The 27,933-nt window shown below is 33.6% G+C and overlaps 1 protein-coding gene across 1 annotated transcript in view; it reads left to right on the top strand.

Moving 5' to 3' along the window:
- Positions 1 to 27,329, top strand: part of LOC149089632 (carboxypeptidase D-like) — a 55,479-nt gene extending 28,150 nt beyond the window's left edge. The window contains exons 13-26 of the mRNA XM_089232437.1: positions 450 to 651; positions 2,287 to 2,395; positions 3,622 to 3,768; positions 5,042 to 5,225; positions 6,418 to 6,610; positions 7,210 to 7,351; positions 12,231 to 12,365; positions 13,018 to 13,128; positions 13,390 to 13,451; positions 14,662 to 14,793; positions 14,912 to 15,097; positions 18,798 to 18,900; positions 19,564 to 19,801; positions 20,188 to 27,329. Coding sequence (XP_089088563.1) covers positions 450 to 651; positions 2,287 to 2,395; positions 3,622 to 3,768; positions 5,042 to 5,225; positions 6,418 to 6,610; positions 7,210 to 7,351; positions 12,231 to 12,365; positions 13,018 to 13,128; positions 13,390 to 13,451; positions 14,662 to 14,793; positions 14,912 to 15,097; positions 18,798 to 18,900; positions 19,564 to 19,801; positions 20,188 to 20,227 — 1,984 coding nt within the window. The 3' untranslated portion in view covers positions 20,228 to 27,329. The remainder of the gene's footprint in view (positions 1 to 449; positions 652 to 2,286; positions 2,396 to 3,621; positions 3,769 to 5,041; positions 5,226 to 6,417; positions 6,611 to 7,209; positions 7,352 to 12,230; positions 12,366 to 13,017; positions 13,129 to 13,389; positions 13,452 to 14,661; positions 14,794 to 14,911; positions 15,098 to 18,797; positions 18,901 to 19,563; positions 19,802 to 20,187) is intronic.
- The last annotated feature ends 604 nt before the right edge of the window (positions 27,330 to 27,933 follow it).

Raw genomic sequence — 27,933 nt, 5'->3', positions numbered from 1 at the left:
CAGAGAGCAACAGTCCTACAAACAGTACAAATATTCAGTCACTACACTTCACTCACTTCACTTCTGAGATATAGATGGCAGCACTGAAAAATCATACACAACACTAGATACGCACTCAGACTGTTAGGTACACGCACTTACACTTCCGGCACAACTCACTAGGTAGCAACAGACCTGAGTTGTGCTCGGTTTGAAAAAAAAAAAAAGTCTAAGTCTGAAGTATGGTGTCTTGACAAAGTGATCTGCCACCCTGTGAAGATGTTAGATTCCATACATGGGCAGTAAAATATATATGACTTTAAGCCACACAGAATTAAGTTGTGAAGTAACATTTTTAAAGAAAATCATGTCACTGATTGGCATAATGCATTAATAAGTTTCTGTATTGGTTACATAAATTTCATATTTTCTCAGATATATATAAGTAACTTTATCATTCTTCTATACAGTTTTCCATCAAGTTATTATTCAGAAGATGAAAAGTTAAAATTGGACAATATCATGATACATGAAATGAATTCAGCATTTGTCCAAAGTCACCCACTTCTCTCACAAGGCGTTATGTGTAGTGAAGCTAATTCTTCAGTTTTGACAAGTTCTGGACCAGGATCTTTCCTTGATTTTGCATATAAAACTCATGGGACATTGGCTGTAAGTGCTTTTTCATGCTATATTAATTTACTTATTGAAGTTAGTGATGTTCCTTTTTTGTGTGACATTGCCTCATTGTTCTTTTTTTCAGTTTTCCTGTAGGTATTGACTGCATACAATTTCTTGAAAAATTTTGATGTGACCTGCTAATAATAGAGCATAGTGAAATATATGTGTATAGTTGTATATCTTAGTTCATTCTGGAGTATCCAATTCAACCATATAGCCTATAGTAATTTCCTTTGAACAAAAAATTAAAAAAAAGTCGAAAGCTTTTACATTACAATAGAGTCTCAATAATTGTCTCTCCGCAGTAACTTGCCTCCACTGGAATCTTCACGTTGATTATATTTTTAATAAATGTCTCCAAAAACTCGTTTTCCTTTGTTGTAACATGAAAAACTCCACCAGTCATGTCCTTAATCTGTGCTACCAGATATATATCCTCCCTGCTCTCTCCTATGCCTGTGAAGCCTGGGATCCCCATAGCCAAATCAAAAAAAGTCCACTTGCTTCATTTTTAACTCTTGGTCATCTTCATCTGTCTCCATTTCGGAGCTCAAGCGCGAACTCAATATCCAACTACTCTCCTCTCGTAGACTTATCTCTCGTTTAACTTTTCTTTTCAAAATCCGGTTTTTAATATAGACACTTCCAACATTCTAATTAAACCCTCACATTTCTCTGTTTGACTCAACCATTTCCAAAAATTACAGCCCATCTCTTTGTTTCTTCAGATTGTCACAAATTTATCTTCTTTCCAAGAACTATTATCAGCTGGAAGAACCTACCACCAAATATTGTAGATTGTACTGCGATTTCCGAATTTTCCTGTATCATCAATCGTCATTTTTGTTATACATAACTTCCATATCCTCTTGTATAGGCCTCTGCCAAACAATGTTGAATAAATAAAAAAATAAATAGAAGATTCCAGATAATCCAAGGTGTTAAAATTTTTTGAAATTCCTTCTCAAAATTTCTCATTTTTTCTAAGAATGAGTTTGTTTCATTTTATCTTATTTTTCCTATGAATGAAAGAAATTTCACTTTTAAGGGGTCAGGGTCCCTACCCTAGCATTTTCAGTAGAATCCCTCCAGTCCAGAAGTTTTTATAGGCACTCCTGTAGTAAATTTATAGTGTGAAAAAAAATAAAAGAATGATATTTATATCCAATCCCCAGGACTGGCGACCCTGTCAGCCTCCCTTAAAATGAGGTCATTGGTCTTGACAATTGTATGATGAATTAAATAGTTGAATAGAGGACAAAACAGATAAGAGAGTTAAGAACCCCCCCCCCCCCCCAACTTATAATGTCATTTCCTATCCCTTTTTGGATAATCAGCATTTTCAGTAATCTGAGGTGATCATGGTCCCGTTCACCTCAACTCATCGAGCCTCTACTGTGTATTGGAGTGTTATTTTTTTTAAAAATTTTCTCATAAAAATTATGATACATTAACAAGTACATTATTATAGCAAATTATCACAGTTCAAACAATAAAGTAAAGTATAATTGGTTACAAAATTGACAAATAATTGTAAGTGTATAAGTTGTATTTTTCATGTATTTAAACATTATTCCATCTCTAACCTTATGCTTATTTTTTGCCCCTCTTTCTATTGTACTAAAGATAGCAGCTCATATTTCCTGTTGTAGCTATCCTTTGCCAGATACTCTACCAACATTGTGGTCTAATAACTTAGAACCTCTACTTAAGTTCCTGGAAACATCCCACCAAGGTATGCATCTTTATACTTGATATTTGCATTAGTAATAGCATCTTAAAATCAGTTTTAGTTTTAAAATTAAGTTAGAACAGAGTATTTCATGAAAAATGTCTGAAAGGAATAAAAATTTAATGGTTGATTTTAAAATGAATGTGAAAAATCCAGAGATAGAAATTTTATTGTTACAGTTTAACTCCTGTTAAATGGACAGAAATACAATCGTCCCTACTTAATCACATAGATCACTTGAATGAAAAAATCCTCCATTGGTGATGGTCAATGTGAAAAATCAACCATCATTTCTCACTTTTGGCAAGAGGGCTATAGATTTAAATTTCAGGAAGTAAGAGTTTTTCACAAAGTCAAGTTGATTTAGATTTCTACGAAGGCACATCATGTACATTCAGGTCTTCAAAAATATATTAGTAAAGTATAATAAATCTACACCACCGACTGCACTTGAATTCATTACAAACAGAAATTATACGAAAATTCAAATAGACCAATCGGTAGTTCCATTCCGCAAGCATCCAATTAAGATACTGCATTAGTATCACACACAGTCTTTTAGCTTCATTCTGACCACGACGTTTGAAGTGAACAGATGTACTTTTTTCCACTGAGCAACCAAGAGTTACGATTTGGTATTCAACCCAAGTGGGATCCTCAGCCAGCATGATTAGTGGTTAAGTTTTTTCCTCTGAAGACGACACTCACTGTATGTTTAAATGCAATAGGATTTTTTGTATTTTTTGTGCATTTGCCTTATTCGTTGGTTCCTTCTTAATATTATCAGTCATATTCTGTGAAATCTATAATTAGTTATTATTGTTATTATTAATGTCAAGATTAATTAATATTGCTAATATTCCCTAGATCAGCAATTCTCAAACTTTTTCCACCCATGATTTCCTTGTCTACCCACAACTCCATAAAATTGTCTAGAAATGAATAATTTCAAAGCACTGATGGAGCACATGCCAATACATCAACCCTTTACAACTCCATTTGGAGCTTTGATGCACACTTTGAGAATCATTACACTAGATGTTTTTTTAATTTTTACGGTTGGAATGTAAAGCTTATTTTTACTGGATAAAAGCTATTAAATTTACAATCATTATTTGTATTTTTTTCTGATTTTTTTACAATTGATTATGAAAAAAAAAATTGTATGTTTATGAGCGGACAGTTAGGGAGAGAAAGAAGAACATTAACTTTGAATTTGAAATTTTCAGGCATAGTTGGCAATGTAACAGATCCAACTGGCACTCCATTACCTAATGCTATTGTGAGTCTTGGATCAAACATGAAAACATTGAAACTGGATGAAGATTTTGCTACTTTCAGAACCATCCTACCAGTTGGAGAATATACGCTTTATGGTAAATAAATAATAATTTTTCATTATCGCTATCCTTTAACTCGATGCTTCTACAAAAAACTTTTTTTTTCAAGTATCACACAATGATTAAAAAAAGAAGAGATACAAACAAGAAATATAAGGAAAAGAAAAAAACCATGAAATAATTATATCTATCATCATTGCTCCTAAAGTTTGGATGGTTACAGTATGTGGGGTAAAATGACCAATTGAAGGTCTATTCCAACTCAATAGTCAGTGTCAGAGCACATCTTCATTCTAAAAGATCTGTGTTGTCTTCAAAATATAGTGAAAATTCTATATAATGATATTGCCCGCTGGTCCTGATGTACTTTTCATACTGATAATATATATTCCATCTATGACGATATATTCCTACATATGCTTACTTGCTTTTACACTGGAGGTAATAAATAAATAAGCTAGACTTTGCTTTTCTTCTCTCATTCATGACCGAATTGTGTTACAATTTGTGCTATACAAAATCTAACAGAAGCAATGCAAGTCCCTTTGATGTGCTGACCATTGGCAGATCATTTCCTTTGATGCTTGTCTAGTGTGTGTCCTTTAGCTCCCCATAAAATATTTCATGACAACTTTACACATTGATGGGAAAATTTCATCAAATCACTCAAAGAGAAGGCATAGCATGTGCATGCAACTTTAGGGTTCTTCTGCATTATATCTTAACGAAATATAACTTTATCAAGTCTTAATGGGGGTAAAATGATCAATTGAAGGTCTATTCAAACTCAACAGTCAGAGCATATCTCCATTCCGATAGATCTGTATCGTCTCCAAAGTATAGTGAAAAAATCCTATACAATGTTATTGCCCTCTGGTCCTATAACGTACTTTTTCCTTCATAACAATATATTTCTCCAGTCCCTTGAGCATCGTAAATATTTGCGTTTCACTGTATTAATCAGATTCTGAACTGTGCTTAATAAGTGTGAATGAAAAGGCTAGTAGAAGAATGAAAGAATATTTTTTAAAACTGAGATGAGACTGGTTTTTCAACACTGAAAGAGGCTGAGACTGTTGCATGTTAATAGACTTAAAAATTAACCCATAAAATTGCAGAACATATCAAGAACTCCAGGTGAAGTTATCAAAATTTTCTTTTGGATTTTTTTAACTTTTTATGTTGAAAACTATTATGATAAGCCTACCAGTTTTATAAGATTCAGAACTATTAATAACATTTTTTTTTCATATAAATTATTTCTTGTAAAGAGCGAGCTGTAACTTGCATCAAATTTTTATCTTTTCAGTCTCACATAAAGGATACGAGAACATTTCTGAAACAGTTCAAGTAACTGATGAAGGAATAACAGCATTGAAACTGTACCTGGAGCCATCTCTCATTGTTCTTGAACCACACAAGTCATATTCTTCAATTGTAAATACCTTGAGGAAACTGCATGACGAGTATAAGAGTATCGCCTCCTTGTTCAGGTTTAGCATTACTTTATTCATCAACCTGCTTTTTTTATTCGTGTTGCTATTTTTTAATCTGTTGAACAAGAATGTTTTTGACAAAAAAGTCTATGGTTTCTTTTATTCATTGGAGAATATTATGTGTAAGTAATAAGGATTCTCTCTTGGGTCATACATGTTTCTGAAGCAAAGTGAAAATAGTGTTGTTGTTGTCGCTGTACATAATATTGGCAGTAAAATACACATGCTCCTGTTTTGAACTTTTTTTTTCAAACTTTTGATACAAATTAAAAAGACACTAGACCAAGAAAAATACCAATCACATGAAGGCAAATGATAAGAAATACAATACAATACATGTTTTTAACACACTATAGGCTATGCCATAACTAGAAATGTTTTGAAAGGGGGGGTATCAGACATGCTTATGCCGCCTTCTCTGCTGTAAAATTTTCTTTGCACTCCCAAAAATTTGCCTCCCCCCCCCCTCCCCCCAGTTCTGGCCCTGTAATGGGAGCTCTCTTCAGAGGAATATACAGTTGACCCTCATAAGGACCCCATGTTGCAGTGACCATTCTGTTAGAACAAGTGGTAGGATAAGTCCAAAATGTTTCCATATAGTAAGTTCTCTTTTTTGTTTCCTTTCATTATAAGGACCCTCCGATATAGTGCCAGTTTCCGATTGAACAATGAGGGTCATTATATCAAGCATAGCCTGTATTACCACTATCAAACTGACTGGGGATCCTACTTGTGTTAAGTGATGAGTCTCAACTCCTGGATGCTGGCAGGAAATTTGCATCTGTATACAAGTCAAATGCTGTGGTTAGAACAAAGTTGAATGCTCTCTTGATTGCTTGCAAAAGTGTTTCATTTGGTCTAGTCTGAATTTCAAATAGGTTTTATTTTAATGTTGCTGAGTTTTATTTAAATTTTCACTTTATGCTGTATTTGTGTTCAAAAAATTTCTGGCTTTTAATTTTTCGACTCAATGGAGTAAATTTGTTATAATGTGCAATTCATTTCCCCCATTTTCATTGCTGCTACTTTGTTCCCATCTTATTTGATTAACGTTAGAGATTATTCATTAGCTCATGAAAGTTATTTTTCAAAATGATAAAAATTTACCGAGAGATAGATGTTATTTTTCTTCATTTTGTATTGACCGTATAATTGTAAATATATAATTTATATGTATTATATTACATAGCATTGGACAAAGTGTACGAGGTTTAGAATTGTGGGTCCTAGAAATTTGTTCAACTCCTGGAATGGACTCTAACCATGCAGTTGTGCGTTTCACTGGTGGACTTCATGGAAATGATTTGGTGACCACAGAACTTTTGTTGCAATTTGCAAAGCATTTATTATCTCACTATGGACATGACTACCTTATCACTAAAGTATGTACATCAAACTTTCAAGGTTATTGATTAACACTGCATAAAACAACTTTTTCCATGTTCTTAAAAAAATTTTAATGGTTTTAGAGTATAATGTGGCTGCTGATTTCAAAGCTGGTGATGTTTTTGCCAAATTGGTTCTAGTTTTTGAGATAATGCATGCTCTCAACAATGTGATTTGTACGCTGCTTATATAATGTATCACCATTGAAATTTAATTTTCACTTTGTCTCAAAAACTAATACTAATCTCACAAAACCAATGCCAAATTTGGAATCAGCTCCTTAAAATCATCCTAAAATCACTGAAATATCTTTAAGAACAAAATCAGTGTTGAGCAATGTAATGAATGGAGTTTTATCTGATATAAGTTGTAGATTAAAAATGTTGTTTTACCCGTCAGCTGAAGTAAAACCGTTTTATGTTTCATTAAGTTTGGAAATACTTACAAATAATGATGGAAGCTGTTTAAAATCGGGCAATGATTTTGATAGTATGTATTGTTCTAATGAAAAAAAATTAGAAAATCAATCAATTTAACATAACCAAAATACTTCATTGCTAAATAAACAATTTTTTTTTTAAATATTTCTTTCCAGCTCATTCAGAAAACCAGGATTTATATTGCTCCTCTTGTGAATCCAGATGCATTTGAAGCTTCATCCAAAATCGGCTGCTCACCTGTTAGTGGGAATGAAGCCAAAAATGCTCATGGTATTGATTTAAACTTGGATTTCTTAGGTGAGTTGATCTTTTTTCACATGCGAGTTTCATTGTAATATACTTTTTTCAAACACCAACATTTGTTGTAAGGTATGGGATAGGGCTGGAAACTGGCATCCTCAGAGAAATGAATTGCAGCCTGTAACATCTTTAAAAAATAAAAAAAAAGTCGCTTCTTTTATTAATTTATTCTATTAAATTAGAAGCATTCAGCCAACATTTTTATCGTAAAATTTTCTTCCAGGTTGATAATCTTCTCTTGCCTTTTCATTAATGTTGGTAGGCTGTTCATAAGGTCATTACTTTTGAGATCTGTCACAGCTTGCTTTTCATCTAATATAGTTTTTTTTTATTTCAAGATATTAAAAAAATTATTGTTATTTTATTCATCACAGAAGTCATTAAATTCCTCATTTTGCTAATCTGCTATATCACAATCATCTACATTCTTCCCATTGTAAATTGCTAGGAACTGTGTATTTTGTTAATATCTATAATGCTATCCATGTGTGTATATACGAACCCCACTCCCTCCATTATTTTTGAGACCAATTTTCAGAAGGGGCTTCTTATACACTTTAAAATATGATAATATAGTCCATGCTGCTTAATCTGATTCCATTGGGACTCTTGGTTTAGATAACAATAACCATTGATTACTATATCCATAATAAATCGTGGATGCAAGTAGGTTGACCATGTCTTGTTTGATCAGATGGAACACATGGTCATCGTACTTGAGACCGGAAAATGGAACAACAAGTCATTGCAAAATGTTCAATCCATCTATTTAAAAAGAAAAATTTAATAGAGGATTTATTTCCCTTTTTTTAAGCTAAACTCCCTTATTTTATTCAGAAATGAGGAGTTGGAATGGAACTGTCTAATCACGTGAATTACAATACTTTTTATAATGTACAATACATTCAATAGATCTCTTAAGCAAGTCTTTCAGGTGAAAACTATGAATCTGGGTGATTAGCAAAACCGGTAGACATGGAGACTGTCTTAACAAAATATAACTTCATCAAGTCTTAATGGGGGTAAAATGATCAATTGAAGGTCTATTCAAACTCAACAGTCAGAGCACATCTCCATTCCAATAGATCTGTATCGTCTCCAAAATATAGTGAAAAAATCTTATACAATGTTATTGCCCTCTGGTCCTATAATGTACTTTTCACAGTGTTAATATATTCCATCTATGACAAAACTCCTTCATAACAATATATTTCTCCAGTCCCATGAGCATCGTAAATATGTCGTTTCACTGTATTAATCAGATTCTGAACTGTGCTTAATAAGTGTGAATGAAAAGGCTAGTAGAAGAATGAAAGAATATTTTTTAAAACTGAGATGAGACTGGTTTTTCAACACTGAAAGGGGCTGAGACTGTTGCATGTTAATAGACTTAAAAATTAACCCATAAAATTAGCTTTTTACGGGTTACAAATACAAATGCAACGCCACAACAGGCAAATTGCCCAACGAGGTGGCTGACTTAAGAACATCATGGATCCCTGAGCCATTTTTTGGAGGCCCTACCTACTATTGCTACACCACACATGCACCCACCCCCCCCCCCCCCCCGTGGAACCCCCAACGAATCGGTACATGCGGGAATGTGCGTGTACGTATAGTGAAACCTGACGTGAAGTCTTTTGTTTCTCTGTAATGCTTGTTATGTGTAATGCTGCCATCTGCCACCAGTTTTTCTAACTATGAGTGAAGTGTTATAATTGAATGATTTATCGTTGTAGGACTTTTGCTCTCTGTGGCGAGACTTTTTAACGGGGAGATCGGCTCGCATTTGCGCCTTGAAGTTGGGAACCACAGAAAACCAACTTCAGCCGACCAGGGGGGGGCATGGGCATCTCCGGCAAGCCAGAATTTATTTATGTGCCAAAAATTACATAGAGAGCATCGCTATAAAAATGGTGAGAATCAAAGAATCATATAAAAATTTATGTGCAGCGGGCACCAATAACAAACAACTATAAGAAATTGTATAAAAAATCTGGATTATTGAGAGAACTTGACCAAGAACTGAAAGGTTTTCTTTGACAAACATGTGCTTCACTATAGGAAGGTCATTGCAAAAGCAACTTCACACATATATGGATCATATACAACATTAAATATGGTTGTTCATGAACAAGGGAAAAGAGGGAAAATTTTTGGCTTTGTACATAATTTTGCAACGATAACTTATAGTAAAATAACTAAGCTTGGTTAAATCTAAGCTTCAAAATACAAGGGAGAAAACTTTCGACATAAAAAAGACAATTGATTAAACATAAACTAAAGTCCTAACATTTATAAACAAATTTTTTCTCTGTAACTTTTCCTCGGGTAAGGTTGATAACAAAAGACTGGTCCCTTGTTTTCGGAGAACTAACTTTGATGTTTTGCGAAGAAGGTTAGCGGAAGTTTTCAAAGACCGGTTGGAATCAGTAGGGGTGGTAAGTCAATGGGAAGAATTTAGTACGAAGCTGTCCTCTGTTTTGCACGACGTCATACCCTTTGTTCGAAAAAAGCGTGTTTGTACATCACACCCTCTATGGTTCACGGATAGCGTGCGGAACCTTTATCTTGAAAAGAAAAGAGCATTCAGAGAGTATAAAAGTAGACGAGGTGACCTATCATTGTTTACTGATAAAAGAAGACTGTTGAAGAAAGCGATAAGGGATAGTAAAAAGCAAGTTGAATCTAGGTTGGCAGATAACATTGGCTCTGACCCAAAATCATTTTTTCGATACGTCAATAATGGATGTAAGGGGACAGTTGGCCCCCTCTCGATAGGAGGCTCAAAAGTAGAGAGCAATGTAGGCATGTGTAGTGCTTTCAATGACTTTTTCGCGTCGGTTTTTAATGGAGATAATGATATTCGATATACGGGTGTTGCATGGGGTAATAAAACGCTCAACGATATTCAAGTGGAAGACGTGGAGGTCCTAAATCTTCTAAGAAATGTATGTGCAAGCAAAGCACCAGGACCAGATGATATCTATCCCAGGGTTCTCAGGGAAGGTGCTAATGAATTGTTGGGGCCAGTCGCACAGATATACAGGAGTAGTGTTGCTGAGGGTATCGTCCCGAGAGATTGGAAACTGGCTAACGTTGTTCCGATATTTAAGAAGGGTAGTAGAGAAGTGGTGTCTAATTATCGTCCAGTGAGTTTGACGAGCTCCCTCTCGAAAATTTTGGAAATTATCATCAAAAGGCAGTTTGTGAAGTGGATAGACGAGAATAATGTATTGTCGGATAATCAGCATGGGTTCAGGAAGGGGAAGTCATGTGTAACTAACCTCCTTTGCTTCTATGATTACGTGACTAAGGCTTTGGGTAAGAGCAAAAATGTCGACGTTGTTTACCTTGATTTCCAGAAGGCATTCGATCGGGTCCAACATGGCAAACTCTTGAAGCGTTTACACGAGATTGGAATAGGGGGCAACTTGCTGAATTGGATAGAATCGTGGTTAAGAGATAGGTCGCAACGAGTTATGGTGAACGGGGAATTCTCTGGTTGGACAGACGTCACAAGTGGAGTTCCTCAGGGAAGTGTCCTTGGCCCCATACTTTTTTCACTTTTTATCGATAAACTCGATCAGGGTATCGATGGAATTACTAGCAAATTCGCAGATGATGTGAAGCTAATGGGGGTAATCGGGAATGAAAGCGATGGGGAGTTGCTCCAGACCAACTTAAACAAGATTGCAGCATGGGCAAATGAATGGAGCATGACGTTTAGCGTAGATAAGTGCATGGTCGCTCATTTTGGTTCGAACAACCCACGGTTCTCTTACGAGTTGAATGGTGTCACTATCCCGGATGCAACTAGAGTCACCGATTTGGGAATTCTCATTGACGAGCGACTTAAGTTTTCTGAACATTGTTCAGCGGTTGTCAAAAAATCGAATAGAATGCTTGGTCTCATTTTCAAAAAGGTCTCTTCGCGTTCTCCTAAAGTCATTCTTCCGCTTTTTCGAGGCTTAGTTCGTCCTGGACTGGAGTATGCTGTAAGGTTTTGGAGACCATACCTACAGAGGGACATAGACTTGGTTGAAGGGGTGCAGAGAAGAGCTACGCGTGTCCTTATTGGCACACAGGGCTTGAGTTATGAAGAAAGACTTCATTTTTTGAATATGTTTACATTGGATGAACGCAGGTGTCGAGGAGATATGATCGAAGTGTTCAAAATTTTCAATGGGATGGATAGGATGGACCATGAACTTTTAGTACACCGCCAATCGACTGCTTTTACAAGGGGACACCAGTATCGATTGGTGAGGGACAATGCAAGGTTATGGTGTCGCAGGGAATTTTTCTCCAATAGGGTTGTTAATAAATGGAATAGCTTACCCCCGGAGGTAGTAAATTGTAACACAATTGACACGTTTAAAAAGAAATACGATAAACATGTTGGGGTAAATCGAGAAGCTATCCATTCTTAGAATAAGACAACCATAAGTATTCTTTATGGGCATTGTATAATATTTTATCATGTGTATATATTGTTTGTAATTTGTGTTAATTGCATTTTTAATTGGGTTGCTGTATTTTTGAAACATATGACAACCATATTTTTATGGGCATCTTTTTATCAGCCACCTCGTTGGGCATTTTGCCTGTTGTGGCGTTGTATTTGTATTTGTATTTATTTTCCCACAGTATTGGCCTGTTCTGTACTTATTGAAAGTGATGACAATACCCAAATGTTAACATTATCCGCTATTATAATAAGTAGTGTTGACTATATCATCTGGTAGAAAGATGCTTGAATAAATTATTTATCTTATTTGCTGAAAATATATACTTGAATTACTCTATTATAGGCTTTATGACATTTATCCTTTTTATATATTTTAAAAAAAAGTTTGCATTTTCGGATTTTCAGGTTCTCGTCGTGGAATACAGCCAGAAACAGCTGCTCTTATGAACTGGATTTCGGTTAATCCAGCCTGTGTATCTGTTTCATTATTTGCTGGTAGCTTAGTTGTTGCTTTCCCACCGAAAGGATCGTCTAATCCAGGCAAGTTAGACAGATGAGTTTATATGAAAAACAATTAATTACATAGAATATATAGGAATTTATCTTGTAGGTTAGCTAATTACGTACATATTTTAAATTTTTGTTTCTTCTCTTTTTATTCGAAAAAAATTATATTAGTTTATTACATAAGCAGTAATTTATATGAATTATCAACATTTTTTTCTCAGCTGTAAACCATTAAAAAAAAGTTAATTATCAGTAAAACTTCTATAAAATGAATTTTAAATTATTATAATTTCTTGGTTTTGATTTTAAGATTTAGTATGACAGAAGAAAAACCAAGGAAATTAAAAATGCTTCCCAAGTATGCAAATAAATGCTGAAAATTTCTACAATTTTGTTAAAAAAGATATTTTAATACTGCAACCAGGATAAACATGAAAATGATGCTCTCAGCGTTTGCTTTTATGGTGATTTTTTTTAAGAATTTTCATTTCAGTCATAGTTGAAGATATTTATTAGTAATTTAATGCAATTTAAAGGAAAAAACAACAAAGTTGGTTGGGCAAGCATTTGTCCCATGGATGCCCATTTTTGAGACTTTCCATTGTTATCAATCTTAGTTAATTGTTTTCATGGTTTTTTCTGAATTCAAAAATCTTATGCTTCATTAAAGGTATTTATATTATAGGAGCATTTTTGACCGGCTCAGACAGGAATTTATTTAGCTCTCTGGCAAAATCTTATTCACAGGAGCACCCAGTTATGAAATATGGAAATTTCAATTGCTTTGGTCATAATTGTAAGTTCATCATTACTTGTTTAATGGGTTTTTTTTTAATTTTTATTTTATTTGTGACACATCTGTTTTTATTAGGAAATTATTTTCTTTACAATATTCCATTTAAGTTTTTTTATGTAAGACTTTATTAACTAACCATAACTATCATAATGTAATGAATTTTAGTTTTGCTATTTTAAACTTTTTCTATTTAAAAAGTAATTTTCAGAAGCTATTATACATTATTTTACTCATTCACTTGAATACATTCTTCTTTGACAGATGAATTTCCAGATGGAATTTTGCAAGCATCAACATTGTACACTCATAATAACAGTTTTATGGTAATTATATGTATATAATTCATTCTTTCGTTCCATACAATATAAATTTCAGTATAAATATTAAATGAAATTTACAAATTTTTTATGCACTCTAGCACAGGACTTGATGATTGAAAAACAATTTAGGTGCTAAAAATGTTTTAGGAGCGATGCATAGTATTTTTTTTTAAAGAAGCATTCTTAAATACGGTTTTTTCTATTTTTTTTTTTTGGAAGTTATTGGACATTGTCATGTATTGGTTATCTCTTTAGGCTTTGTCTTTATTTTAAGGGGTCTCTGCAATTCACTTCAGGGCCTATTTAAAGGAGCATGTCAGGGGTACTTGTTCTTTCATAATTAGGTATTTTTTTGAATTTGTGTTCTGCATCTCTGCATAGAAACAAACTCCCCTGAAGTGACGCAGATCTGTCTTAATACATGGGATCAACTTTGTCTCATAATATTATGGGACTTAGATTTTTGAAAGAAAAAATTTAAATTGATAGGCTGTCATTTCCAGTCAAGAGGTGTTGGGGGGGGGGAGTATTCAGAATATAACTTTGTTCAGGGATTCATCATGCTGTAGAGATTTCCCACTTTAGAGGTTTTCTTCCTCCCCCTGTATGTGGTGCTTATAATGGCAAAGTAATTTTATGATAGCATCTGAAATATTTTCAACTTGTATTTCAAAAACCTTGGGAATGGTAGGTAGGTCTGTATAATTCTCACCTGCTGTATCAAAGGATGTTCAGAAGTGTCCCAAGTTTGATTTCATCCAAGTTTCTATTCATCCTTATGGGAATCATTCTTGATGCATAGGTATAATTCAAACAGTGATAAGAGGATAACAGAGCACATTGCTACGCGGGAATTTCCCCCTCTGAGGGATTAGTGCACCAACCCCTCAATGAGCCTGTAAACCAGCAAAAAAATATTGACTACTGCTTCACCAAACACGAACTCTGGCCATATCGTTATACTGAAATTTACTGCCGTTAACGAGTTGTGTTAGAAGTTAAGGTACCATCTATTGGTGGTCACCTCAAGCTTGTTAGGGAAAATATCTTATTATCTATATTCTTCCCCGGTTTGATCCTGAGACCCGATGGCAACCTTCATGATGGTAGCCAAAAAAATATCTACTTGAATCTAAGCTGTAAAATTAAAACAATTTATATTTATATCAATGCAATGTTTTATTGTCGTTCAATGAACTGTATTGTATCACAGGATTATGCATTCAAGAAAACAGGCAGTTATGAGCTGGCTGTTTATGTAGACTGTTGCTCTAATCCAACACCACAGAAAATGGCACAGATTTGGAATGACCACAAGCAGTCTCTCCTCAATGTGATTGCTCAAGTAAACTTGGTTTTTATTCTTTTCCGCCTTTAGTGTGCAATGTGGCTCTTACTGATTGCATAATTGTTTTTTTGGGCTAAAAATTTGCCTAATTGCAATGATGTGGATTTCATTGCAGGTACACAGAGGCATTTTTGGAGTGGCAACTTCAGCATATGGCAAGCCTATCGAAAATGCTACTATAACTGTCAATGGCTTTGAACATGTGATGCATACTAAATCAGATGGAGTATATCACAGAATGCTTTATCCAGGAGAATATGTTGTAACAGTTTCAGCGGAAAAATACAAATCTGTAACTAAGGTGAGTATTTCTCTGGATAATATTATGGACGCCAAATATCTATTGTTTGATAAGTGGCCTCTCAGCTTTATATGTGAGAGGCAATTGCAACCATAAGTGGAGATAGACATGGAAGTCTGGGGGGGGGGGGGTGGCATGATGATGATGATGTCAATTCATATATACATTTATGCATTAGATCAGTCTACTCCACTTTTGACGCTGGGGGGGGGAATGCCCCCCCCCGTATCTCGGCCCATGATTGCAACATCCGTCATTTGTAATGACAAAGCATACCAATAATTTGTTTTTATGAATGGAATAAATATTGAGAATATTCTAATCTTATATCTTTGCTTGAAAAGTTGGCTCTCAATCCATACCACTTTACCCAGCAGCATTTAGAAGATTTAGAGTTAGATTGTAGGCAGCATCCTAATTTTATGATGACTTCAAAATCCCACCAGTGAAACAAACAGAAAAATTTAGCTTTTTTTAAAACTCATTTTAAAGCTCCCTTTGGTTCATTAAGCTTAGTTTTTGCTGGTTTTTTTGCTTTGGTTTGAGGAAACAAATCGGGGGAAAAAATTATTAAGGCAGTTCCACCTGGAATTTTTCAAGCAGGCAAAAATTTATTTGCATACATGTAGATATCCTTGCTTCTATTTCTTTTCGTAAGTGATGACCGAAAAAAAAAAATCTAGCCCATGTAAAGATGATTATGAGAATGAGTTCTAATTGCAACCATGTATCAAATAATTTACAAATGAGGGCTGATAGTTTGTAAAACGGTGACACTTATTCCTATTGTTTTAAGCATTTATATATCCTACTTGCATTATATTTTTCAGCACTTCTCACAAAAGCAAATAAGTGTGGCCATGAATGTTGCTGAAAATGATACACAAGTTTTTGTGTAAAAATTAGAATTTCACCTATTCATTAATTGACTGGCATTTTTATTTATACCATACAGTTTTCAAATCTTCCTGAATTGCAAAATTTTGTCAAAATTGTTGATATTGTTTTTATTGAAGAAAAGGTCAAGTGTTTGAATCATGAAACCATGTACGATTTGTAATTTTGAATGCATTGAAAGAAAAAAACCCTAGAGTTAGTCGTGTAAATTAGTATATGGGAATTATATGAGTGTTTTGTAATCTGTAGAGCCCAAAAGTTCATCAAAATGTCATAAATGCCTTTTTTAAAATTTTTTGTGCCATAAATGCCTATTTTAACATAATTTTATCTGTGACTTTCAGAAGACATAATCTGCAAAACTTTGATATTTTGAGCAATCTGCAAAACTTTGATATTTTGAGCATTGAGAACAAAAAAAAACTGCTCTTTCTAAAATTTTTCAACTCTCAGTTAATTATCATCAGAAAACTGTCCCCTTCTTCCAGCCCCATTTAAAAGCGAATAAGAGATCGGAGAGATCAGGAACTTGGTTGTTGCTATGCATTAAATTTGCTTGGATCAGATGGTGTTGGATGTGAATGATTTTATTTCACATGAACTCAGCCAGTGTTAGAAAAGCAGAGAAAAATTATAAATTTGTTTCTCCATATATGCTTCACATATCATGTCTCGCTCAGGCATTGGACTTCATTGTACTCTATATGTATAGCTGACCGATGACTGTCCCAGAAGGCCTGAGTTAAATTCATGGCTCACCCAAAGTGGGGTAGGAGCAGACAGGGCTTTGGGGTCTCATGTTGTTTTCATTTTACTTTTTACTTCATAAATGCACTGCAAACAACTATGACTATTTATTTTCCATACAAATTTAGTATTCAATTAAATTTGCCGGAGTCATCCTTAAGGGGTGTGCGACAGATGCAGCCACTCAGAGTCCAGCATATGTGATAATTTAAAAACAAGTTACATTACAAAATTTTTACAACAAAAGAACAAAATAGCTGTTTCAGCTATAGAAATGATAATAATTATTCCAACTAAAATTATTATGATATTATTACTAAAACAAATAAACTGACCGCTGTGGTGGTCGAGTGGTTATAGAGCGGACTCGTGATGTGAGGATCCGGGTTCGAACCCCACAGTGGTGGTCAGCTGAAGTTGGTTTTCTGTGGTTCCCAACTTCAAGGCGCAAATGCGAGCCGATCTCCCCGTTAAAAAGTCTCGCCACAGAGAGCAACAGTCCTACAACGATAAATCATTCAACCATAACACTTCACTCATAGTTAGAAAAACTGGGGGCAGATGACAGCACTACACATAACAAGCATTACACAGAAACAAGACTTTACGTCAGGTTGCACTACACGTACACGCACATTCCCGCATGTACCGATTCGTTGGGGGTTCGTTGGGGGGTTCCGCGGGGGGTGCATTTGGGGTGTAGCAGTAGTAGGTAGGGCCTCCAAAAAAAAATGGCTCGGGGATCCATGTCATGTTCTTAAGTCAGTCACCTCGTTGGGCAATTTGCCTGTTGTGGCGTCGTATTTGTATTTGTATTTGTATTTAGAAGTATTTGTAAGGGCAACTCGAAGGAGCCCCACAGATACTTTTCTGCATGAGCTCAGCATCTGTTAATGGTAGTCCTGAAATTGAGCTGATTGCAATGGTATAATTTGTAATAGCATTTTACACTTTGAGCTTAAAATCACCAGTTTAACTTGGATGATAATGCAGTTGATACAAATCAAGCGTGGGTCAACCTTTTTCAAAGCAATGTCACTATCAAGATTATTCTCGATGCATGTGCAGCAATATTGCTTGGCTGTCCTCTTATTTTTGTAAAAATTTTCAGTTTGTCACTCTTTTGAGTTCTAAATAATTTTTATTTTTGAGTCTTAAATTTGATTATCACAATTTAGATTGTGTATATATGTACATGTATATTGATAGAAGTTCATCTTACCTACACCATGTTGAACATAGACACCAGAAACATAGAACTCAGGGTGCTCTTGGGTCCAGAAGCAGATTTTAGTGGATTGGGGACTCGGATGCAAAAAAAAAAATATTTGGCCCCAAAAATTACAACATTGGTATTTTGCAGGACCCTTCAGAAGTCAGGGCATGTGTCCGATGTGTCCATGGTCAAATCCGCCTCTGCTTGAGCCCCTCCCCAATAAGATTTTCAAGGGGATTACACCCCAAAGAATTCAAAGATATCCAATGTAATTGTATTGTACAATGCATGCCTCCCCCATGCAAACAATTCTGAATCTCTTGTACATGGAGTGTCCAGCAAATATTCCCAAAAATGAAAAACTGAACAAAAACACATTGAATAGCCATCTCACATAGTTATTGCATATGTATTTTAAGAGTGTATACCATACTAAATGTATTTTTGGAAGCCTACAAGACTATCATTCATAAGAAAATGATTGTTTTTGAAGTTTTTTATTTCTTTAGAGAGAATTATTCTTTGACTGAAAAATGGAATAGAATTTCTTTAGTTTTTGGAAAGTTTCGTTTGTGGAAAATGACGCTGGTTGGCCACCCCTGTTATAAACTATAATTAAAACAGTAGACGGATTAAGTGCAACCAATTTTTCAGCTAGTTTTAGAATCCTTGATACCATAGTTTTGGTTATATTTTTTTTTCCTTCCATAAATTATAAAGGGCTTTTTTTAGTGCCTATTTAAGCATTTTTTTTGTGCTCTTTTGCCTTCTTATTTCAACCATTTTTAGTGCCTAAACTTCCTGCCACTAGTTGATGTGAAATTTTTGTATTTGTTATAGATAGTACAGGTGTATCCTGGGGAGCCAACCAATATTGATTTCCGTTTGCAAGAAGATAAAACTATCGCTGGTGTATCACAGGCAATTTTCATAACAATTTTTGGTGAGAATCAATCATCGCAGGAAAGTCTAATAAATTATTTTTGTGTATTAATTATAGTGAAACCTGTCTAAGACGGACACTGTATGAGACAGAAACCTGTCTTAAATGGAATCAAAATACAGTCTGTTCAATGATTAGTGCTTTTATTTGCACCTTTATAAAATGGAAATCTGTCTAAAACAGAATATTATTTCAGTCTGTTGGCATTCGGTTTCGTACAGGTTTCACTGTATATTTATTTATTTATTGCATTTTTATTATTCTGAGTGTTTCCATAAAAAAAAATAATTGGGTGCTTTGAGATTACGTTATTTGAATAACCCACCTTAAACAGAATCAAAATATAGTCTATTCAATGATTAGTGCTTTAATTTGCACCTTTGTAAAATGGGAATTTGTCTAAAACAGAATATTATTTCAGTCTTTTGATGTCCTGTTTCGTACCAGTTTCACTGTATGAATTCTGTGATTGAGGTCTATTATGTAGTTGTAGTTTTCTTTCAAATTTTATTTTTAATGCTTGATTTGTATATTTTATTTTTAATGCTTGATTTGTATATTTTATTTTTAATGCTTGATTTGTATATTTTATTTTCATGTTAATATTTATTAAACAAAAATTATTGTCGCAATAAAATATGAGCTTTTTTTTTATTCTTCAAGGTTCCGTTCTACTTCTTGTACTTGTTGCTGCTCTTTGTGTTTATAGCATCACCCTGCACAATCGCAATAAAGAATACAAGTTCCAAAAGCTGGATGCTACTACTTTATTTCTAGATGATGATGATGGAACAGCAACATATAGCGCTACTGCTAAAAGTCTCTTCCCAGCTAAAGACTACATTGATGCCTTGAGTTCTGAAGATGAATTGTATAATAATTACGAATGGAAAAATGGCAGGTAAGAAAGCAACACAAAAGCAAAAGAATAGCGGATTATCAATACATATAGTTAAAATCCTATATAACGATAACCTCTGTTACAATATCCACCTATATAACAATATTAACCACTGATCCCATTGCTCTTTTGATAGTGTGAATGTATCAAAGTTCACCTGTAACAATTAATTCTTTATAATGATACATATCTCCAATTTGAGTATTGTTTTTGAGTAGGATTTTCACTGTATTTATGAGAGGTAAAAAAATGGAGATATAGTATCAGTAAAAGTAAGCTAATGAATAAAATAAAGTGTATGATGACAAGGAAACTGTTTGTATGATATTTATACAAAATTTTCAGTCTTTAACCACTGTATTTTTGCATCTTATTTTCTCTTTTAGAAAATCGGAATCGAAACCTTTCCATGATGATTCTTCGTAGAGCTAATGCTCCCTTTTATTTTACGAATGGCACACATTGAGAGCAATAAGTAGATGTGATAGTTATTTTTTTTTTGTTAAAATTTTTTTTTTGAAAAAAGTATTAATTTGAAATCACACTATAGCTTATAGATAATTCATAGATGTTTTTATATATTTGTAAATAAATCATAGCAATAATTCATGTGTATAGAAAAAAAAAGCTGTAAATATATATGAAACGTAATTTATCAATCAAAATGAAAAAGTATGAACCATTCCGTATTTGTTTTACATTGTTTGTGCATTACTTTTTGTTCAACGTCACTGAATAACTTCCTATGAAATATGGATATAATTTATAAAATAAACTATTAAATAAATATGAAGAAATGAAGATCGGGAAGCTTATAATATTAAAAAAACAACACAGAATCAAACCCCAGCTATAATGAACTTCAAGGGAACAAAGATTTGCTTCCCTAAATCTGATCTCATGAGATGATATGCAATGGGAATCCCATTTACGAAGTCCCTGCTTAACCCTTACAGATCCTGCAGACCCGAGCATTCAGCATTTTAGAATTTTCAAAATGTTTTTGCATTTTTGATACTCAAAAAATACATTAAAAACATAAGCTTCAGGAAATCTTTATTTTATTCAAATTTTCAGTTTTTTTTTCCTTTGCAAAGAAATAGTTCACTTCGTTCAATTTTTTTAAGCCAAAATGATGCAGGGTACATTCATCTTTACCTAAATTTTTCCTGAATTTTATTGCTAAATTGTAAGTAATATAATCACACTTTTTCCGGAGACACTTTCTTTCGAAAGCCAGCTCAAAACCCCCTGAAAGTTCAACTTTAAGTGCTGCCCTCTGATGAAAGACCCAAAAGTTCATATTCACCATATTTCTAATTCAAAACTTACACAATCTTTTTAGTCAGGGCTTAATTCCCTGAGGTCAGAAGAAAAAAAATTCTACGGCAAGAAAAAGCAGCCCATATATTTGTGGCACCATGGTCTGTAGGCTTTCCTGTTGCTTTTCCCCATGTGGAAACATTTTTCGAAAAGGTTAAAGTTTTATTATATGTTCCTGGTGATGACTTATTGAATGGGATCCTCTGCATCTTGCAGGAAATATTAAAAAAAAATTAGCACATTTTATAACTCATCAGAACTCTGTTAGTATGATGATTATAATTTTTAAAAATAGGTTAATAATATTAATGATACTTAATCGTATGTATGTTTATTTCATTCTTTCTCAGTTCTGTACTATAATAATTTACTTTTACTATCCTAAGGAGCTGTAGCTGGGAGGGGGGCTTTATGAGCAGTTTTTCAGCAAGCTAATATGTTGAAATATGATAGCGTCTTATGCTATGCTTGAAGTCATGCCAAAAGAAGAGATTACCATTTTTTCACTGCAAGTTTAATTCAAAGAAATTGGGAAAAGGTGCAATATTGGGCTTTTAATGGAAGGGGATTTGGTGAATATAAACCTGCTTGGCAACTTTTCCCCACTCATGTGGGAGGGGGGAAGAAAGGTTTACACCCCTTCTTTGGTAGATTTTTTGGAGTTTCCTATCCTTTTCTCCTGTTGCTGAGTGAAACAGATACAGGCTTTTTTGTTTCCCAGTATTTCTCTGTATAACTGCCACAATGTGTTGGGACAAAAAATTGTTTGTGGTGAGTTGAGTGATATGTCATAAATGCAGTAATGAATTTATATACTGCTCTAATAATGGCTGCATCTTTATGGGATAAAATTTAAATTGCATTTTTGCCACCTTGCAGTCGAGTGGTTAATGTAATAGCAGGTCTGGGTTTGAATTGTGGATCGGGCATGAATGTCTACTTATATAATTATATATTATCTTATATAATTATTATATTTCTGTATTTCTCAAAAGAAAATTTATCTCTTAGGAAATGCTTGCTAAATCACTGTTAACCTGTTGTAAATAGTTAAGATGCAGCTCAATTTATTGAGGTATCCCATGTCAACAAATTGACTTGAAGAGTTTCAACTGCATTTGCTTTTCAGCGCAAACTAGAATCATTGTAGGTAAAGTGAATTCAGATATGGTAACTTATGTGAAAGGCATTATGTATCTTTTTCATTTTGAAAGAAATGCATATTTTTATAATTTGAAGAAAAATGAAAAAATTCCCATTTGCAGGTTCCTGACAAATCAAAAGGTCATATTAATTGAGACTGCAATCTTATATATATGACCTGTATTGATCTTATGGAATAGTGATGCCATAATCTTGTCATACCTTTGTCCCCACCCTTGAAAATTTGTTACTTTGCTGCACATTTGAAGAAATTGATATGTCATATACAGCAATAAATTTATATACTGCTCTAACTAAAAAAAAAATATGTTGCTTGAATTCAAATAAGTTTTAAGCCCAAGAGCATTAGTTATTCGTTCATAATGGTTGTATTATTTATGAGATAAGAGATATATATATTTTTTGTTTTGATGTATTATTCAATGCAAGGCAAAAGGAAATTTATCTTAGTGCTTTAAAATGAATTTACTACATGCTTATGCTGATGTATTTTGCTCACAAGCTTCCAAAGAAGTGACAGATTGTTTGGTGCTATCATCCATGTGAGTTCTGAAAAAATTGAATCTGTAAATAAAATTTTTTGAGAAATAGATTATATTTTATAGGTAATAAATTATATTCTTATAGGAAATAAGAATATCAAAACATAAAAGGCTGTTATATGTATATATATTGTCTTTTCAAATTTTATTATTAGGTTGAGACGAATTGTGGGCAAGTTGTCTTTTTTTGTGTGCTATTTGTATTTGGGAAACAGCTATTTCCCTGCTTATAAAATTCATTCATGCTTCTTATAAAAACAAAATTGAGGATTCTTGTGACTGACTGAGGCATAAAAATGTAAAATATATATATATATGTAAGAAATACTTGCAGCATGTGCTTTGAATCAGTGATTGCTAGCCGGTGGCTGATGTGGGGGAATTCAGGCACTTGTAATTATCATTTCTATGATTCGTCATCAACTCAGGATAGGCAAAATGAAAATAAATATTGAACCGCTGCATTAGATATAAATTAATAAAATGGAACTTTTATGATGATTCTTCTGTAGTTGTTTATAATTTTTAAAAGGAAATTCATGTTAGTGTGGTTAACACAATTTAAAAATAGGAAATAGTTGTGCTCATGGGGTTTAAATGGCTGGCAATTACTGTTTTAAATGAGTGTTTTGTAAGGAATATATTTCAGTCTTTATTTTATTTTGCAAATGTAGAAAACATTATTATGAGATGTAATCACTCTTACACATATATTGTATATATGTTCAAGTGACAATTTAACCTAGTCAGTTGTAAACTGAAAATACGCCATACTGCTGTACATTAAACAAGACTTAGCAAGAGCAAATTGCCATTTATGTTTTATGGGGGAATTTATTGATAAAAATGTTTTTGATCAAAGAAACTAAATATGTAGATATTAGTGAAACAGTTCTTGCTTTCATTCTTATGCTTATTTTAAACTTTTATATTGCACATGCTGTGATATATTTTGCATTTTGTAATGAGCTTTTGATGTCTGGTGTCTTATCTGCTTAATGGCACATACTGAAACTATTTTTAATCGGAACTTTTTTGTATGCGATTCAAGGTAATGAAACTTTAGCTGTAAGATTGAAGCGAGAAATATTTCTATGTAATTGCTATGGTTTATGTGATTTTATTTTATTTTTTTGCACATTTCAAAATATGCCTGATTGCAAAAATGATAAATATTTCAGTGAGAGTAAGTACAAATACAAATACAAATACAACGCCACAACAGGCAAAATGCCCAACGAGGTGGCTGATTAAAGTAAGATTGAGAGAATTCAATCAAGCTCACATCTGAGAATTCCTGAACTCATGTTTGTTGATAACTTTTGTCAGCAATCGCATGTCATGGAATTCAATGTCAAGTATTCAACTTGTTAACAAATGTATTTTAAAAACTAATTTTTTTTGTTGTGTTTTGAAAGTTAATATCATCATAGAATAATTTATTATCGGTATATCAGTTGTTATTTTAGAATTTAGAATATATCAGTTATAGTAATATTTCTATTATCTTCATTTTATTGATCTGAGTATTTGAGTGAACAAATTTTGACATCATCTACGGAATGAAAATCGAAATTCATTGTTTTTCACAAATTGTTTTTAAAAGAATCAAAAGAGAATTTTTCAGTTTTAAACATTACAATAATCATAACAATTTGGAGTTTAGAAATTCTTCTTTGACAAATGTATCCATCATTTGTACATCCCAGTACTTCCCCATTTCCATCAAATTTGTTTCTTACACACATTTTTTCTGTTCATCTCTTGTTTTGTAATGATGGGTTTCGTTTAAAAAAATGCTCTAAGTGAGTGTTCTGGATGCAAATGTGGTGATCTGCATGTGGTGCAAACTTCTTTGAAAGAGCAGAAAAAAAAAAACTGTTAGTATAACAATTATTCCACTCATAAATAAAAAAAAAAGAAGACAAACTAAGAAAATACAATTCAGTATGTGTGTGGTAATATCTTCTTACTATTACTTCTGTTTTTTTTAATCCAATTTTCTGTAAAATTTGGGTATGCATTAGCTTTTTTTATAGTTTTCTTTTATGTTTTCTAAAATTGCAGTTTCTTCTGAAACTGAAAAAGCTGTCATCAGTAAATTTATTTTTTTTCCAGCTTTTTCTTCAGTTAAAAGAAAAAGGGTTGATTAAATATACAAAAAAAAGGTGCATAATTGTATTGGGGAATTATTCTTTTTTAAGTGTTTTTCAATATCATAACAAAGACATTGTAAAAACACACCATTATAATTGAACAACTGTACACATAAAGTAGCTGTGATCACTGCAGATTTTATTGCACTTGAATAGTTTTGGAATTATTCCTGGATTTTCTAGAAGTTTATTCTAAAGCAGGCATCTGCAGCTTGTTATTTTCGAGTACTACAGTGCTCCATGCGTGCAAGCCAGTTTCCCATTTGAAAAAGTCTCTCCACGAAGAAGCAGACAGACTTTCAATGTGATACTTCAAAATATACTTCATACAGGAAAATTTAAGCATCTCCCATTTTTACTTCAGAATATGGAAGACATGGCAGTACCACTAGAACATGAAACATGCATATAACTCTTACAATATAAATACCTTAAGGTCATACATACACTCAAAAAATTCATTACTACATGTGTGTACCAATTTGATGGGAAATTCCCAGAGGAATGCATACTAGGTGCATGCATGGCTAAGCAGTAGTGCCTGATATTTGAGCCTGATTTTGTGCTTGCAAGTCTTGATCAATGCCCGATTAAATCCACCCCTTTCAAGTCACATACAGCAATTCACATTACAATCATCTTATTTTAATCATATGTCAGATTCACCATATTGTTGATATTCGTATCATGTTCTGCGTGAATGGTGCTCATAATTTGAAGGTCAGAAACGTCTGTTCTAAAGTGATCCACAATCGTATACGGCTTCGATATTCTGAAGTATAATTGCATAAACCAAAATTTGAATCAGATTATGATCAACGTAAGTGTTTAGATAGAAAGCAAAAGAAAAAATTACTGAGGTAGATATTTTCTTTTGTAATGATAACTAATTTATTGAATAATTATCAGATGCAAATAAAATAACATGGGAATAAAATGTATCCATCATACCATTGCATACTTAAATTTGTATGTGCCAGTGCATTGACAGCATTCTTTCTAATGATTCCAATTTTTTTTTGTTATGGGCATTGTGTCATTTTTCATAAATGAACTGGTATTTTCAACATGTAAATTGCATGAGTTGTATTTTGTTTATAATGCACAAATAAAAATTTGAAAGAAAATTTTGATTTTGCACTTGATTTTTTCTTTTTACATACCTGAAAAGCTAGACCTGTATTATGAATACAGTATGCGATCACTTCGTTTAGGAATTTTTTATAATCCTTCACCAGATTTTATGTTTCTTCATTTGACGAAAACATTATCAAAAAATATTCAAGTTTCTCTTATTTCAAGCCATATTTGTCTCTTCGATAAGAAATATCGGAACGGAAGAAACGAATATAATTCGAACTCATTCAACAATGCTCTAGGAAACATAATTTATGATTCTAACATTAGCATTTTTGTTTATATACCATCAGTATCTTTATGTTCATTATCCAATGTTTTTAATTTAGTTCCTGAGGATGTGGGTCTGGTAATTCACTTCCGCGGTTGAAATGTACTTCCAGTCGGAATTCCGTCTTCTTAACTTGCGCCATCATTTGATGGTATAAAATGACTCTTCAATCGTAATCATCCTCATTTTTTTTGTACGCCAACCCTGACTTCGATGCACCACTGCATTTAATTATTAGAGTGGTTTTGAACTGTTATAACGTCATATAACGCTATTCCGATATACGAATTAAGGTTCACGGCTCCATTTTTTTAGTACAGTGACACATCGGCTAACTAACGCCAAGGCTTACGAATTTTTCGACTAACGAAAATTTTTCTCGTGATTTTTCTGCCTCGGCTAACGAATACAGATTCGGTTAACAAAGTTTTTTGCTGATATGGATGCACGTGCTAACATAAAACAGCCGCGTCGTGAGATGAATTTTAGTGCCAATCATCAGAACTATCACTCAAGCGCGATAAACTCATGTCCACCTTGGAATCTTTTTCCACGAGTAGGCCTACTTGTCTTCCTGAAAGTTTTTGAATTACTTCATGTAAAATGAGAAATCCAGCTGATAGAGAAAATGCATTAAGAAAAGAACATGTTTTTTTGGAGCACATGTTTTTTTCAGTTCAAGACGATTAGCATCAAACTGATCACTCTGGACATTTTTTAGGAGCTTATTTTTCCCATCTGCATGTATCCGACACGGAAATGAGCTGATAAAATCACGGAAGCTGAAACCTACGAACTCGACTGGGATGTGTTAACACCCATTGTTTGTGTACATCAGTGTAAAATAAAAAGATCTTCAGTGTCTAAAATTCCGGTAAATTCTCATTTCTTCAATTTTTAAAAGGTTCATTTTTGATCTTCAATCAGTTTTTGTTTTGTTTATAGCGCTCCTTGGAGTTTTAAAAAACTTATCTTTGAATATTGAGAAGTATCTTAAATTAAATGATTTCCCATAGACACCTATGGGAATCATTCGGTGTTTCGGCTAACGAATATTTCGGTTAACGAACGCAATTCCAGAATGAATTACACTCGTTAGTCGAGGTACCCGCTGTTTTTTGTTTAAGAAAAATAAATTCGTTGGTGAGCGCAGTTTCATATATAACGGGCTACAACGTTCAGTCCATTCCTCTGTAACATTGCAACCTCCCAAATCATATAGGTGCTTCAAAAATTTGACACGATGTATGACAAGCGATTGAAGGACACTGAAGCAGATAATATGTACAGCCCACGACAGGGCCGTCTTAAGAGCATCATGGGCCCCGCGGGCCAAGTGGTTTTTCTGAGGCCCAACCAGATAAATTCTAGAAAATTTCAACCAAATCTCATTTTTGTGAGGCCCCTCTTCCCTTGAGGCCCGGGTGGGCCCATGCGTTAAGGCGGCGCTGGCCCACGAAAGTAATCTTAAGTGAAGCCAAAAACGCTTGTGCACCCAATGGTATAAGAACCCATAGCTTCAGATTCATTGAATCAAAA

This window comes from Pholcus phalangioides, unplaced genomic scaffold (assembly GCF_987345545.1).
Source record: "Pholcus phalangioides strain wild (caught in Gottingen) unplaced genomic scaffold, Ppha-v1.0 ptg000001l_1, whole genome shotgun sequence".
NCBI classification, from domain to species: domain Eukaryota; kingdom Metazoa; phylum Arthropoda; class Arachnida; order Araneae; family Pholcidae; genus Pholcus; species Pholcus phalangioides.
Note: the sequence above shows the minus strand (reverse complement) of the source record. Positions and strands in the feature narration are given on the sequence as shown.